Source organism: Eleginops maclovinus, chromosome 20 (genome assembly GCF_036324505.1).
Source record: "Eleginops maclovinus isolate JMC-PN-2008 ecotype Puerto Natales chromosome 20, JC_Emac_rtc_rv5, whole genome shotgun sequence".
NCBI lineage: Eukaryota > Metazoa > Chordata > Actinopteri > Perciformes > Eleginopidae > Eleginops > Eleginops maclovinus.
In genome coordinates, this window is record NC_086368.1 from 26,277,940 (window position 1) to 26,294,263 (window position 16,324).

Sequence of the window (16,324 nt, forward strand, 5' to 3'; positions counted from 1 at the left end):
GTATACCAGTGTAGGTAATATTAGACTTCTTTGGGGTGGAAATCAAGCTTTTCTTTTCCAACAAAACCTACATATATTCACCTTAAAATGATATAAATTGAATTTTTGAGAAGCTTTAAGGAGCATTTCCTGAAATGTTAGCCATTAAAACATACTTTAAAGATTAAAAGATCAGAAATAACAGTTGCAGAATATTCTATCAAATTGTTGTTGCAGCTCAAAATCAAATAGAAAAACACAGGAATTAAACTTTTTTAAGAAGCTAAAAACAGCATTTCCTCAAATTTCTGCATGAAACATGTCTTAAAGTTGTGGCTGCAGCTCTAGTTTACAGAAACAGTGTGTGCTTTGCGTGTCAGTTATTGTCCACTGTACCTGGAGAGATGGGCATGTTGTATTTGTCTGAGTAGCGCCGTCGCATGGGGCCCACGCTGTGGAGGCTGTTGGCTGTGATGACGGAGTGGGTCTGGGACAGCGGCGTGAGGGGGGCCGTGGGGGTGGTGGGGGTCTGGGGAAGGCTCAGGGGAGGGGAGGCCTCGGGGTTCGACTTGGACAGTGTGACGTTGGACACCAAGTTGAGCTGAAAGAGGGAAACAAACTCAGACAGTTAGACCCTCTCGTTAGCTCCGTCGCCTCATTGGCTATCACAAGTGTAACCGCAGAGATGATCCATGATGTTTGGAAAGCAACCCTCGAGCTCCCCGCCTCTTCCATTCCCTGCTTTCTGTTTCACCGCCTTCTGTCCCTCTTTTCCTGTCTTGGACAACAAATGTGGCTTGGTAACCACCGGTGAAGGGTCGGAGCAGTGACGACGTAATGGCTGTGAGAAATTATGCTCACCTATCCACCTACCTACCTACCCACCCACCTACCCACCCACCCACCCACCTACCTACCTACCGCTGAGCCGCCCCGCTAATAAGGCAGCCAGAGGAGGAAGCCAATCTGGGCTAATTACGAGCTGGGATTGTATTGTGAGGACTCTAATTAGGAGCTGCTTATGGAGGTGATCTGATGATTAACTACTGTCTCTAAATGACCTCCATCACCGGGCCGTGGTGGAGACGGCCTCTCAGTCTCAGTATGACGATGGACGGAGACTATTCACCCACTGAGGCCTGTGTACGTGTTTAAAGGGGAAGGCAGGACTTAAGTAATAATGGCTACAAGGTAAACTAATTATGCCTCCGTAAGGTGCATCATGGCTTCCAGCAGCTGTGGCAGCGCCCGAGCCTCCACACACTGGAGCTGCAGTCAAGTGGAAAATTCCAGCCTGACCCCCCCCCCCACCCCTCCCCTGCTCCAGCTATTAATTGGCAGGAAAACTAATGACACATATACATATTCCCGCAAAATTGTTCTAATTGCTAATTTGCCGAAGGAGGCCAGCATCCAAATTAAACATGACTGTGAGGAAGAGGAAGAGGACGCAGAGTGTTGGGAGGACACGACTCTTCTGTGACGTCATATGTTGATTATGAGTCTGATTGGTGCTGATGACGTCCATAACGACCTTATTAATATTCCTATTAGCAGTCATTAGCAACAGGTATATTTAACATCAGAAATGGCAGATCCCAGGCTGTCATAAATTATTTAATGTATTATTTATAATACATTTAGGGCAGCAACTAAGGGTTATTTTCATTGCTGATTATTGTGCCAATGATTTTCTAGAATTATATATAAATATTTTAGTCTATAATATATAATACTTCATTTTAAAAGACATTTTTTGCAGTTCAATTAATGAAAAATGTCCAATCCGAGTTTCTCCAAGTCCAAGTTCATCTTTAAATATCATGTCTGTCAGCCAAAACTTCAATATATCAATTTATTCTGATGTAACATAGAAAGAAAATGCATTTTTAATGGCTAAAAACAGCAGTTTCTGACATTTCTGCAAGAAAACAGCTACTAAAAATCACTATTTACTAAACATAAAATATACCTTAATAAACTACTAAGTGACAACTGCTCAAACTAAATCAGTGAAACGTGTGGTTTTTTTTTCCTTCCCTCTTTAGCAGACGTGTGTCCAGCTCCTCACAATGTCTATTTATGTTTCTCAGGCTGAACTGCGGCTTTCTGGCAGAGTCTGCCCAAATAATTTGGATTACTGTGGGGATGCACAGATGCAGAGCTCCATCCTCAGCACCAGTAGCAGGAGACGTGTTATTCTAAATCACGGACTAAATAAATCACACTTGGGCTCGCGTGTTTCTGACACAATGCTATCAATAGAACGGGGCTTTGCGGTGTTGACTTCTCTTCCTGTGGATTAGCGGGCTTTGTTTCATGTTTCATCCATATTCCCTGGCCATAAACACAGAGAGGCTTCAACAATAGGCCAGACAGGCTGGTAATAGCCTCGCCTTTGTTTGCCTCGCCATTTGGGCTCACTCCAGTGCGTGGACAAAATGAGACTTCAGACTGAAATTAATTAAATGGTAATTGGTGATCTAATTATACTGGCTTTGACTCGGCAAGCTGCTAAAGAAAATAAACAAAAAGTCCCTCCTTAATTATGTATGGCGTAAAAGGTCAGATTTCTGACAAGAATGCTTAGTGACACCGAGTGCAGACACCCACACACACAAACACACATGAAGGCAAATACAAACACACACACACACAGAGGAACACGCAATGCTAATGTGGCACATTTTGTTTTGATCTTCCCCCGCTTCCCCCGGTCCACCTCTGAAGAATAAAAATGAGTTCCATTCATTTGACGGCGTGCATGCACAGTATCAGTTTGTTTGTCTTTAATTATGACTAAATGTAAACCAGCTACTCTGCTATGACAGTTGGCTACTTCTACACGGCTTTATTAAACGCAGAAACGTCTGTAAGCAAAGCAGCAATTACTGGCAGAACACAATTGTTTCTTCAGAGGATATTTTTTATTCAAAGCAGGGGTTTCTCTTTTTTATGCTGGCCACCTCTGCTGCTGCAATCTGGCTAAAAACCTCACAGAGGCCCTGACCTCACCCAGACATATTTATCATAGTGTTTCAGGGGCAGCTCGCAGCGGGCAAAGTGGCTCTGCAGAAATGGGAGTCTATTTATTTGAATAAAAATCCCAACGCTGCGCTCTGACACCGCCGTGCTCAGCGGCCACCGGGGAGAGAGGAGAGGTAGTGAACTCAAGATGCTATCTGCCCACTTTTCATATACAAATGCGCCCCCCCCCCCCCCCCCCCCCCTGTGTCAGAGCCCCTCATTCTGCACTCTAATCTACACCATCAGTGTGTGTGTGACACAGGCGGCCTTTTGTCGTTCCGCGCTTGTGTTTCGATCACCTCTCCGACTGTAAATAAATGACTCACACACTTCTCCTGTGCATCTGTGTGTGTGACGTGAGGTTCACACTCTGCAGTATAATGATCACTGTCATGCAGACTAAATGATGGCGGTGTCGAGGCCCCCATCTTCTTAAACATGACAAAATAGCGCAGACACTTAAATGCCATATGTTAAGCCCTCGCCCCTATAGGATGGGGATTAGTCAGCAGGCTTTATGGCGTGGCGTATATTAAGAGTGATAAGCATGATGTGAGGAATGTGACAAGGAGTTAATAAATGGATCTGCTGGTACGTTTATTCAAATGTGTTGTTCACTTGCAGGGAATTTTAGGGGTAACACCAAAGGGGCTGCACATTAGATTAGATTATTGATTCATCTGCAGATTATTATCTCTGTTTCTTAATCTTTAGGTCTATAAAATGTCAGATAAAATGGTTAAATGTTCGGTTTTTGTCGGTTAAAACCAAATATATTGACTTTAACGTGATATTTAACCATAAAAAAAGCAGGAAATCTCAATTCTTGAGAGGCTGAAACAGCATTTTCTACTATTTAGCATAAAGTAAGCAATGAATTCATTATCAAAACAGTTCATCACTAGTCATTTGTTGTCTGTAAATAGTTAAGTTGACTTATTGGCGCTGCTTTTATCAGAAGCTAAACATCTGTTTATGATTTCATCCTGAAAGATAGATTTTTTTTACACTTTATCACTAAAAACTGCATTTAGATAAAGTACAATGATGAGATGCATAAAAACCATTACATTATGTCTTTATTACATATTATTTTTAAAGATGATTAAGGCTGTTTTATTAGAAAAGTATCCTTTATGATAAAACATGTAAATAAGTCAAATCAGCAGGTGCTCATACGACCTAGATTTGGGATCATCAGCTTGCAGGCTTTATTTAAATATAAAATCCTTCTGCCATATCTGACACCTATAATTAAATTACAATGCTATCGTGTTAATAAAGCCCCTACTGAAATATTACAATTATTATACACTGCTTCAATTATTTTATAAGCTAGCTTCTTTACATTTTAACAACCTTTTCCATAAATTATAAAACATAAAGATAAATAAATAAAATGAAAGATAATTAGAAACATTAATATAATTATTAAAAGCGATCTGTACACTTTAATGTGTAAAATAGCTAAAAATAAAGACCATGTTTTGTCTATTTTTTGAATACAGCGTCTGTTATTACGAGTGTATTCCTGTCTCCCTGAGCTTCCTCCCCTCCCAGCGCTGCCTCTCTGAAGCTGTTACAGCAGCCTCCAGTTCATCACAGCCTCCAAATTGAATCTCGGATGTCAGCAGATGTGCTCCGAAACAATATTTACTGCCTCCCTCAAGAGAACAGCTGTTTTTATTTAGCAGATAAATAAGAAGATGGAGGAAGGGATTAATGAATACATGTGTGCCAATTAAGACAAACAAAAGGATGGGCGAGGAAGGGAGGGAGGGGAGACAGAGAGGAGGTATGACAGGGCTCACCGGCTGTGGGGTGGCTTTGGGCTCCGTGGACTTGACGTGGAGGTGCGTCATCATCGCTTGCAGACGCTCTTTGTCTTTCGCTAGCTGTAATGAGGACAGACAGCATATTACATTTTTTATGAACAAAAGGAAGAAAAAGATCTACATTTATTAATTACATACGGAATTTATTTAGCCCCTTGAAAGACACGAACAGTTTACAGTGAGCAAAGTCGTCTAATTATTAGTATTATAAGTACTTTTGGAAGCTGTCAACAACACTTCAGACTGTTCAAGGTTAAAGAACATTCCAGGTCTCTCTGCCAGGCCCGGGCCCTTCCCACCTGTCTGAAACTCAGCGCTGTCTTAGCTGCCAGCTTACATTACGGTGAGAGGCTGCATGAGGAGGAAGAGTGTGTCTGATAAAGCTCCATCTCCTTCTCCATCTCCATCCCTCTGGATAAAAACCAGCCCGGTGGTGCAGAGCAATGTCTGAGAGACTCTCACTGTTTAAGGTTAACGTGCAGAGAACCACAACCCTTTAATCCTCATTAAGAGTCCATTTTGAGTTTGTTATGTGGCTTAAAGTGTGAAGTTTGCTGCTAAAATCTGGAATACATTAAACGTGATTCTAGCTGTATTTGCTCGACAAAAGATAATTAATAAAAATACACTTTAATGGGATCTTTGGTTGCCTTTCCCCCCCCCTGTAAATCTACTAAATAAGAGCACGCTTAAAACACTGGTCATTATAACCCCCTCCTCTAATGGAATGACTTTTTCCATAAGTGCATTCCTAATAAACACATGCAGATTCCTCTTTCTTGCAGGAAAAGACATCAAAAACAAGGGAAACGGTATTAAAAAGCATTGATTATGAAGCAGTTTCTGAAATAACCTCCCTGCTCCGAACACACACTCAGCTGGTGTTTTATTGTTGGTGCCAAACAGTTAAAAGTCATAAATAACTTTAAAACCCAGTAAAATTCAAAATGTAATTATCATCTCTACTTAGCCCCGGGCTCCTTCATATATCTTTTTCCCCGGCTGTCATGCATACATAACACATTTTTAATGACTGGTTACTTGCAAATGTACAAAATTATTTTCCCTCTCTGGGTTGCTGCCATCGCCTTTTTTTAGATTTTTTTTTACACCACTGACCCTCCGTGACCGATATCTAGGCGGACGCTGAGGGGAGTCTACCAGACACTGAGGAAGTGTCAGGAGAAAGAAGACACATAAATATTTTGGGCCAAAACAAACGGAGAGACAATACCTGCAGCTCCAGCTGTTGTACGACCTGCATCTGCACCCGACACTGGGCCGTGCTCCTGTCATCCAGGGCGTGCTCATTGTTAAGATGCCTGGAAAACAAAAAACAGGAGGGGGAAAAAAGTCAGTTTGACTTCTGCAGCCTCTCAGATGTGGGAAACTGGTAGGAAAAGGCTGGACTAACCCTTAAAAGCTTTCTGTGTGCTGGGAGAAACAGTCAGCTGACAGATTGGGATCCTTGGTGTTATTACAGTGTAATTACATTGTAATAACTAAGTGTATTTATGGTGTAATAACAGTTTAACACGGGTATAATATTGCAGTTACTTGGGTATAATATTGGTGCAATAATTGAGTAATATGGGTCTAATATGGATGTAACAAGGGTAGTGTATTAATGTGTAATAACAGTGTAACTACATTGTAATACGAGTGTAACATGGGTCTAATAACTAAGTGTAATCATGGTGTAATAGCAGTTTAACATGGGTGTAATTCTGCAGTTCTTGGGTGTAATATTGGTGTAATTATTGAGTTATATGGGTCGAATATGGATGTAAAAACAGTGTAACAGGGGTTAAAGGGGGTGTATTCATGTGTAATAACAGTGTAATATGGGTGTAATGTAGATACAAAGCAATCAATACATTCTCCAAAACATATATAAGTAAATGGCAATTCAAGGGGTTAAGTGAAATATTACTAAAGCTTCAACATATAATATCTGCATACCCAGAATATTTCCGACACACAGGCATGACACTTAATATGTCATGACAGCGCTTCAGCTACAGCTCACAGATAAGAGGAGTGATTGAAGAGCGTGTGACATAATGCCTTTTAGTGCTTTTTCTTTTTACTCTTTTGCATTGTTGGATTCTTACCTATTTTTTGTGCTAATTGTGTAATTAAGAGAATTCCAATAATGGAGGCGCAGAGGACAACAGGACGAGGAGATGGGATCTGTCACCAACTTGAATTATGGATATAATTATGTGTGATTATTTCATACAGGCAGAGATGTTCTCTTTTCCTATAACTAATCTAAATAAGTAGCTCGCTGGGGTAGCAGACAGGGTTTTTTTTCTGTGATTTATATAAAATGGTGGAGATAAGGTTCACGAGTGAAGGAAATATGATTGGAGGAATTTTATCAGCCGCCGCATGAATTACTGTTTGAAAATGCTTATGCAGGGGCATTTCATTAATCATTTAATCATAATCCGAGCAGGATGTTTGAACTGATTTCACAAATACCCTTTCATTTCACTACTTCATTATGCTCGCTAATGGATCCAATATATTATATATATCATAAATTATATCACATCTTCGGTGACCATGTAGGTCACTGTCACCAGGCGTGGCGCCGGCGGAGGGGGAAGAGAGGTGCGCTCGTCTTTTTCCAAATGCACTTTTTCTCGTCATTTGCTGCAAATCAAAAATGGCCAGAGTCAACCTGTGAAGGCGGCGCGATGATGATGGACCTATAAATTCGACGTGGGTGCTTTATGTACAGACAACACATTTGTGCATCACAAAACAGACACACACGTGAAGGCAGGATTGATAGCGCTCCGCTTGAGAAGTGAAGGTTTGTCGTATTTCCAACCTTGAAGTGAATCATTTAAATCTTTATGGGAAATGTGCTCACTTCCCCTCCCATTTAAGGTTCTCCTATTGTGCTCCGATGTACATTCAGCACTTTGAAAGTTAATTATAGTGGCAAAATTAAAGGCATTTTTAAAGAAAAGCGTGGTTAATAACCCCCTCCTTTTTAGCTGGAATCAATGCGGGGCTTTTCCATTTGTTTGAGTCAAATAAATGCCCATTTAATTAAGTAGGTCGGGGAAAATGAAACTGGTAAACATCTCAGGACATCTTACTACATTTCAAAGAGGAAAATAATAGGTAAAGACGTTTTTCGGCTTCAATTTAACTGGCAGCGAGTGAATTTTCAATGAAGGCAGGCCTACGTGAGCAGCTTTGGAATTTCTGCGTTCAGAGGAGACGTTTCCCCCCGCTCCTTTTCATCCTTTGTTACATTCCACTTTATTTCTTCTAATGACATGGAGAGTCACAGTGCATAATTAATAGGAAATGAAATATTCAAATGGCCCTAATGCAGCCTTGAGAGGAGTGTCTGGACACGGGAGCAGGGGATTCGGGGGGGAATTGACGCGGAGAGAGGCTATGAACGTTGGCATGTGTCACTTTCTGGACTTCAAATGAAGCCCCTTTTAAAAGCTCTCTGGCAGGATGACAGTCCCTGATGGAAATGGCCACAATAAAACACGTTAAATAGACCTTCCTGTAACAGAGGGCTTTTTACATATCAGTTCGTTTGCTTATCAATTAATTTTTTCTTTGCTTTTAACATTTCTAATTATTTATTACGGGCCCAGAGCTGCGAGCTGTCTCTGAGGACGGTTTATCTTCTTCACTGTTTAAGGGAATTTTAAATGAAATGCATTAATCTTTACAGTAGTATTTACATTTAAAATGCAATGAAACGTATTTCAAAATATTTCTACAGTTATCATAAATGTAGTGTGTATAATTTCCTTACAGGTTTTCAGTGTTTTACACAATTTTTAAAATATCATTTTTGGACGATTTTGACCTTTTCCAGAAAATGACATGTATTTTATAAAAGGTATCCGACTTCCCCTTTTCCATTCCTTATTATTTGACAATGTATTAATGGTACATGCTGCTACCTGATTATTTTTGAATGTTTACTTTTTATAAAATACATTTTTTATTTTATTAATATGTTTCAAACCTCTTTATGCGATATGTTTTCTCCTCTTTATTAATGTGACTTGCTGCTAAGTCATTATTTTTGAATATTCGCCTACTTTTTATAGCTTATTTTTTACCAATACATGTATTAGTTTTCATTTTATTAGCACCTCTTTATCCAATATGTTCTCTTATGTTTGTTTTGCCTTTCCACCTGCGCTGTCTCTTTGCTGTATAACAAGGCAAATGTCTGCGCTGTGGGACAAATAAAGGACTCCTGTCTCAGATTTTTAATCCTGCATGACTCACTCAACATTTATCTGTGTGTTTTGGAGGTGTGAGATGAGTCTCTGTGGTTTCAGCAGAGTGTTTAGCACTAGAGGGCACTGCAGTGTTTCCCTGGCTCTGACCTCTGACTGGACACTGGAGAGAAGGGGTCCTGACCCTCGTAAAAAAAAACCCTGAGCCTCTGCTATGAACTGCATCCCGCCTTTCTGTGCACCGAACTCCCCCTCCCTCCACGAAAAACAGGAACAGGGTTTCTGTGCTTTTTGTATTTATCAAGATATTGCACGTAGGTATGTGATGTTTTCTTTAAAAGACAGAACAAATACACACAGTTTAAAACAACATTTCAGGCCCGTGTTAGTTGTTGCTGTTGGCATGCGGAGCTGAAATGTGGTTGACGTTAGAGTCCTCACCTTTCTCTCTGGTACACAGTGTTCTGCTGACTACACACACACACACACACACACACACACACACACACACACACACACACACACACACACAGACACAGACACAGACACACACACACACACACACACACACACACACACACACACACACACACACACACACACACACACACACACACACACACACACACCTATCCTCACTTCCATTTCCACCATTGCTCCCAGAGATTTCTCTAGGAGCACTCTGATGTATTCTTTGTTTTTATTTTCCCAGTGTTTTTTGGAGGCCCGCAGTATCAGTCGCTGGGTTTTTCATGTGGAAGTGCTTAAGGGTTTGAGAGTTAACACCTTGGTGAGCTGCTCGCACTCTCGCCCGCCGCTAAACAAAGGCAGCTTTGTGGAGACTCTCCCCAAATGTTTTCTTAACATGTTCCAAGCAGTTTGAGCAGGCAACTAAAGTAAACAAGATGTTGCCATGATAAAAACACTTGTAAAAACATGGCAGAGTGCACTTAGAGACTTCATTTTTAAGGCAGAGCTGAATTTAATTCCCCTCTCTTCTATAAACAAAGGGTGAGGCGATGTCAGAATACAATAAATAGTGATGGATTTAGGAGGGCACTCCCTGCGCTGAAAAATGTGTGTGATACGTGGTTTAATAACTACGTGTCACAGGATGTTTATTAAATAAAACTGGCTCTTTTCTCCTCTTGCACAGAAACTGCTCTGTATTGAGCAAACTTTCACTTACAGTAGATTTACGTCAATCAGAGAAGTATTCAGATTTTAGGTAGAACTATAAATTGTTAAAATTCTCTGTAAAAAGTAAAACTCTGGCCTGCAAAATGATACTAAGTAGAAAAAGTATAAGCAGTAATATATATTTAAAAGTACCTGCCAAAGGACTGCAGATGGACATGAGCTACTAGCTCAAATCTCTTCTGTCTTTGAGATGAATGTATTTTATTTAGAGGTGGAAGAAGTACTCAGATATTCTACTTACTGTAATTAACAGTAGAAATACCACAAGGTTAAAATACTCTATTTCAAGTAAATGCCCTGTTTACAAAATCTTAAGTAAAAGTATTAAAGTATTTGCTACATAAAGTATATTTTGAGTACTGGCATCAAAATATACTTTATGTACCAAAAATTAAAGTACTCATGCTTACTACTACATGCATACTACATACTGCATAATGCCCTATTTTAAAATCATATATATGAATTTACTGGATTTACCTGCAAGGTGTTTTAATCTATAATGGCACACTATAATTCAGAGGTTAATTACATGTTTTTATTAATAATATGAACCTGAAATAAACAAAACATAAGAAAAACTACTAAGTGTTTTCCCAAATTGAAGCGGAGAAGAAGTATACATTGAGAGCATAAATTAGCCAAACTTTGAAATACTCAAGTAAAGTACAAGTACCTCAGAAATGTACTTAGTTACTTTCCACGGCTGACGTCGATGAAGAGGATTGAGATTGTTGACAAAGACAGAAGATGCTGAGCTTCCTGTGCACCGCTGCACCTCTCTGTGTGTGTGAGGGAACCGGGCGCTCGCTGAGTGCTTGTTTTAGGATAATGGAATTGTGTCATATCTTGTTTAAAGTGCGACTAATCCGGGGTGACAGTGAGCCATTGATCTGCTGCCACAATGCAGATGTTTTCATCCTCTCCGTAACCATGGCGCTGTTATGTGTTGGATTACCCCTCCTGCACACAGCGGCGTGACTCAGTCGGGGGAAACATGGCGCACAACAAAAGGCCGGTGTCAGGGTTCAACCTGTTCCCCTGCTCTCACTGAGGAGAGGCTGCACAGCAGGGGGGGGGCCTGGGTAAGCTGGAGCTCCTTAGGTACATTATGAGGGTGGGGGGGAAGAGGAGAATCCTATCTACTAAGACTCGGAATCCAATTACGATTTTTATATCCAAAATAACTTTGATATTGCCTCTCATAGAGGGTCATCTCAAAGACCAGTCAAAGTGGCATTACTGTGTGTTCCGTACAAAAAAATCAAATATCAAAATATCAATTTTAAAGGGTTAATTTTTGCATAATTTACTTTTGCAATTGGCAAGTTTTTGGAGAAATAAAAAGACAGCTTTAACAAGAACAGCCACCATTTGTATTTGTTTTTTTACCATTTCATTGAATTATTTGAAGATGTTATTATGTAAGTGACTAAGAAATACTAATATCTATTCAGTCAAACATTTATTATTTGTGTATAAATAAATGTTGCCTTTTGTCTCTGGTTTTCCTTTCGATATTAAAATAATTGTATGTATTTTGAAATATGAACACTTCCTAATCTTTTCCACACTTTGCTCGGCTTTAATGCCATAGTTTGCCACACTGCCAGCTCCTTTAGATCTAAAGATTATTGATCAATTGATTCATGATTACGCTTAATATTCAGACCCCCTAGTGTGCAGGTTTAAACTTCAACACAGCGCTGTGGGCCTTCCATAAAACAAGCAACACTGTACACCAAAAGTCTCAGAAGTAAAGCATGAGAAAGAGAAAGGAGAGAGTAAGACAAACAAACCACTGAGAGAAAGACAGAAAGAGCTGAGCAAGGCACACACACACACACACACACACACACACACACACACACACACACACACACACACACACACACACACACACACACACACACACACACACACACACACACACACACACACACACACACACACACACACACACACACACACACACACACACACACACACACACACACACACACACACACACACAAATCCCCTGTCCGTCCAGTGACAAGGGCAAACATGCAGAGCGCCCTAAGTGTGGGCTGCTGCAGATAAACATCCTACCGTTGTTTGTTTGGGAAAAACGGCCCCTGTCGCCATGGGAACTGCACTTATCACAGGAATTAGAGGCCCATGCCGTTCTCAGAAGGAGACCCCGGCACAGTGCAGAGAGAGGGCCAAAGACAAGGCACCCGCGCTGTGGAAAAACAACCGGCTGCACCTGTAGTGCCTCGGAGTCCCCAGGGGGGGGGTCACTAAAGACGTAATCGCAGACAAACAAACATCTGACCGGGACTTTTGCTTACTTTAGGAATGAATAGAAGTCGTCGAACACCGCCTCACACCCGGGCCACTTGCAAACACCGTGACCGTACAGAGGGTGGCTGTGGTGGGAATGGTGGGAATGGTCTTCTAGCGTAGATCTGCAAGACACAGAAAGAGACAGATTTAGATTCTAAAAGAATTTGGAGAGTTTTCTCAAATACAAACACTTGAGGTGGTGTAAAACAGATCAGTTAGAAGAGGATTTGTGTTTAGTGTCTCTACTGGGACATGTCTCCATGCTTTAATGTTCAAAACGCTCTTTATCTTTCTCACACTGCCTGTGCTGCAGCACCTCTTTTCACCAACCAGAGCCCAGTCTGCTGTGTTAGCTGTGTTGTGATTGGTCAACCGTTTAGAGATGTCCCGCCCCTTAGATTTGCTTATCATTCAAGATAATAATGTAACAGATGATTATGATTAGATATAAAAGCCTCTAACAACATGCCTGTCAAAATAAATTACAAGGGGAGAAAATGTAAGCTAGCTTAAAGTTTTATTAAATAGTATAAACACACATTCACTTCAAGCACCCCCTATATTAAAAAAAGGATTAGGTAATGAATTAGCTCGCATTATATAATAAATAAACTTAACTCATACAGTAAAATGTGAAGTTTTATTCTAAAGAAAGAGATTAAGTGTCTCCACCTCTGACAAACACAGCGGGTCACAGAATCAGGTTTCTGCTGCTAAGCTGCTGCCTGGTTAGCACCTCCCTGTGAGCGCTGATGTAGTTTCCACATGAAAACCTTTTGCTTCGACTTGATCTGTGAACCTGGTTTGTGTCGGATCAGAGTACCTGTGTGATCTCTGCTTGCTCTTCTCTTAAAAGAGGGGACTCACGTTGTGAAAGAGCAACCGAATCAATATGTAATTATTTAGTATCACTGAGCCATGTTTCAATTCACTTTGATCAAGGCTGCTACGGGGCTTCCTCAGCCGCTGCTTTTCCTGCTGCATCATGTCCCGGAGCCCACCTGGAGGAGTGTGTGTACCACAACATGAAACCCCCACAGAAAGGAAAAGCATCTTTCTTTTCACATAAGTGTAAACATCCCCGCCTGGTATCAATTTATCTACTGACCAATCCATGTCACCAGGGGCTGACAAGCAGCGCATCTACAGGGAGCTTATGGCTTGGTGCAATCAGTCTAAATAGCGGGGGGGAACGTTCCAGAAAAACAAACTTTACAACATCTTCCATATGGCGAGAGGCTGGGAACCATGGATAGCCACGATGAGCGCTGAGAGAACCGACCCGTGTCTGCTGATAGAGCGAGACAGGCAGCCATATGGACACAGGCATCGTACAAGACACACAACTTCGGAGTACAAGAGCCTGGGGGACTGGCCTATATCGTGCCACCTGTGCTTGTGGTGGCGACAACACTGCTGCTTCTCCGCCAGTCTGAGCACTGCTCTGTACAACCATGGCCAGATAGGGAGATTTAATGTTTAGTCATGTGGGAATAATGCTACAAATCTAACTTGTATAAAAGATTAGGGATAGAGCAGGATAGTATACTTCTTGCATTGCTCAGCCAATCACACATCTGCTCTGATTTTAGCAGTTGATTTGGAGGTGAGCAGAAAGTAATCTAACCGTGGCGTGCAGGATTCAACACGCTGATGTTCAGATTAAAATCTCATTTGTATCAATGTTAGCAGAGATGTACTTCAAGTAGGAAATCTTAAAAGGTCGTCGCAAGTTTCCCTGTGTTATAATTACTTGCTTAGGACTTGGCATTGTTCATAACATGTGATAATTGCATTGCAATTAGGAAGCAGTCAAGCATTCATGAATGTGGTTAGCAGTTTTTTTCCTGCGCCTCTTTTAAAAGTCCAATTTTTTTTAAAATTCAATTATGAATTATGCATTCACATTAAGACCTCTGTTTTGATACAGCTAATAAATAGATGGCGGGCCGGCCTATTATAATGAGTTTATAACAAGGAAATTTGTGGACTGCTGAAGGTAACGCTGATTTTTAATTTAAAGGGATCTTTCTTTTTTTTATTCTTTGTGAGCAGGCTTGTTGGTTAATTCTGTATTAATACGAAATTGAAATGTGGAGTGCGCTGGGAATCAGTGAGCACAAAGCGCTGCGAGGGGCTGGGAGCAGAAGAGCCCTTTTAAATGGTGGAGGGCTAAACAGTAGTAAATGACAGAATTTACGCCAAATGAGCTACATTAGTGTAATAGGAGAAGAGTGTAGGATTCATGGGGTTTTCTCCCATTTGAGGACATGTTTAAGGGAGAAAAAACCTCCACAAAAAAAGCTTTGTTGTGTTAAATTTGACTGCCATGACAGGTCTGTCAGGATGTTATTTTTGTCAGGCAGCCCGGGGGGAGGGGGGGGGGGGGGGAGAGAACACCCTAATGACCTTGTAACAGCGACGAGGAAAAACCGTGTCATCAGCTTCCTTTAGCGGAGAGGGAACATTACAGTGTCCACAGACCCGGACAGAAAGGTGTTGCTCCGTGTTTATGTGCAGACACAAAGATGAGTCTGGATTTCTAGTTCACTTCTTCTCATGATGAGATGCTTTGGGCCATAAACAAGTTGTGATCTATGGCATCGTCCTGGGCTGATGGACTCAATCTATCAGCGGGAAAAAAGGGAAGATTGATGTCCACCATGCTAGGTCAGAGTCTGGCCACCATGCACGGTAAGCCAGTCACAACACTCTCACTCAACCCTTACATTATCTACACATTAGGAGGAGAGGCATTCGAGAGGTCGTATTCATTAGGACCAGACAATAGACTTTACCGTCAGGATACAAAGGTGGTTTGATGTCCGTTTGAGCACGTGTATGAATGGAACCAATCCTTTTCGCATTTATAAATTAGCTGGATTGAAACCGGACAAAAACAAGCGTTGGATGGTAAAAAAGGCGGGTGTTTTTCGCCAATTTGCCAACGAAGATGTCTAGCTGGAAAGAAGTCGAGACTAGGGAATATCCGTCTTAAAAGAGCAATACAAGTATGGATCCTCTGTTGCTAAATGACCCAACTACAGCATGTCCAAAACAGAGTATTTCTGGCAAGTGAGAACTCTTCTGAAACAGACAATCTCTTGTTTTGGTCTGAAAGGGAAACTCTTGACAATGTGCGGACCTGATTATCCAAATATTGTCAGGAGTTCATATTAGAAAATATATATTCCCTTGTTTCCTCCCCCTCAATCCTCCATCCATCCCCTTTTTTAACTCTCTAGGCCCGATCCTTCCCTTCCTGTCTTCTCCGTGCCCAATATGGTTCACCCTAAATGATTTAATTATCACTTTTCTTGGTGTAAGACAAATGAAAGGCAGGAGAGATGGGAGTGCTGTGCGAAATCTGATTATTTATCTCCTTAACAGATTGCTGTGTTACAGTCCCTGAGCTGTGGTTACTGATGGTTGTTGGGAAGCAAAGTGGGCCAAGCGCTTTGTGACGACACCCCCCCCCATCACCCGCCGCCCGCCACCTTCACAAAGCTGATGTATTGGGAATTTGTGTCAGATACAGATCAGCCACATTTTCATTTAAATAAGCAAAGCATTGAATAAAGATGACCCGGCTCACAGGGGTATATCTTGTTCTGTGCATCGCAGAAGCTGACTGATTGAGAGACTCAGACCCGGGTCATATCGAGGGTTTGTTGTTCAGACAAACAGAAAAAGAAATCCCAGCCTTTGCCAGAGTGTTTT

At 41.3% G+C, this 16,324-nt stretch overlaps 1 protein-coding gene across 13 annotated transcripts in view; it reads right to left on the minus strand.

Annotated features, from left to right (window-relative positions):
- The window catches only part of foxp1b (forkhead box P1b), a 187,828-nt gene that overhangs the window by 13,922 nt on the left and 157,582 nt on the right, over positions 1-16,324 (minus strand). For all 13 annotated transcript variants that reach the window (XM_063910559.1, XM_063910560.1, XM_063910570.1 and 10 more), the window contains 4 exons: positions 12,610-12,726; positions 6,076-6,163; positions 4,818-4,901; positions 376-580 (listed from right to left, as the gene is read on the minus strand). In XM_063910559.1, the coding sequence (XP_063766629.1) occupies positions 376-580; positions 4,818-4,901; positions 6,076-6,163; positions 12,610-12,726 (494 nt within the window). The remainder of the gene's footprint in view (positions 1-375; positions 581-4,817; positions 4,902-6,075; positions 6,164-12,609; positions 12,727-16,324) is intronic.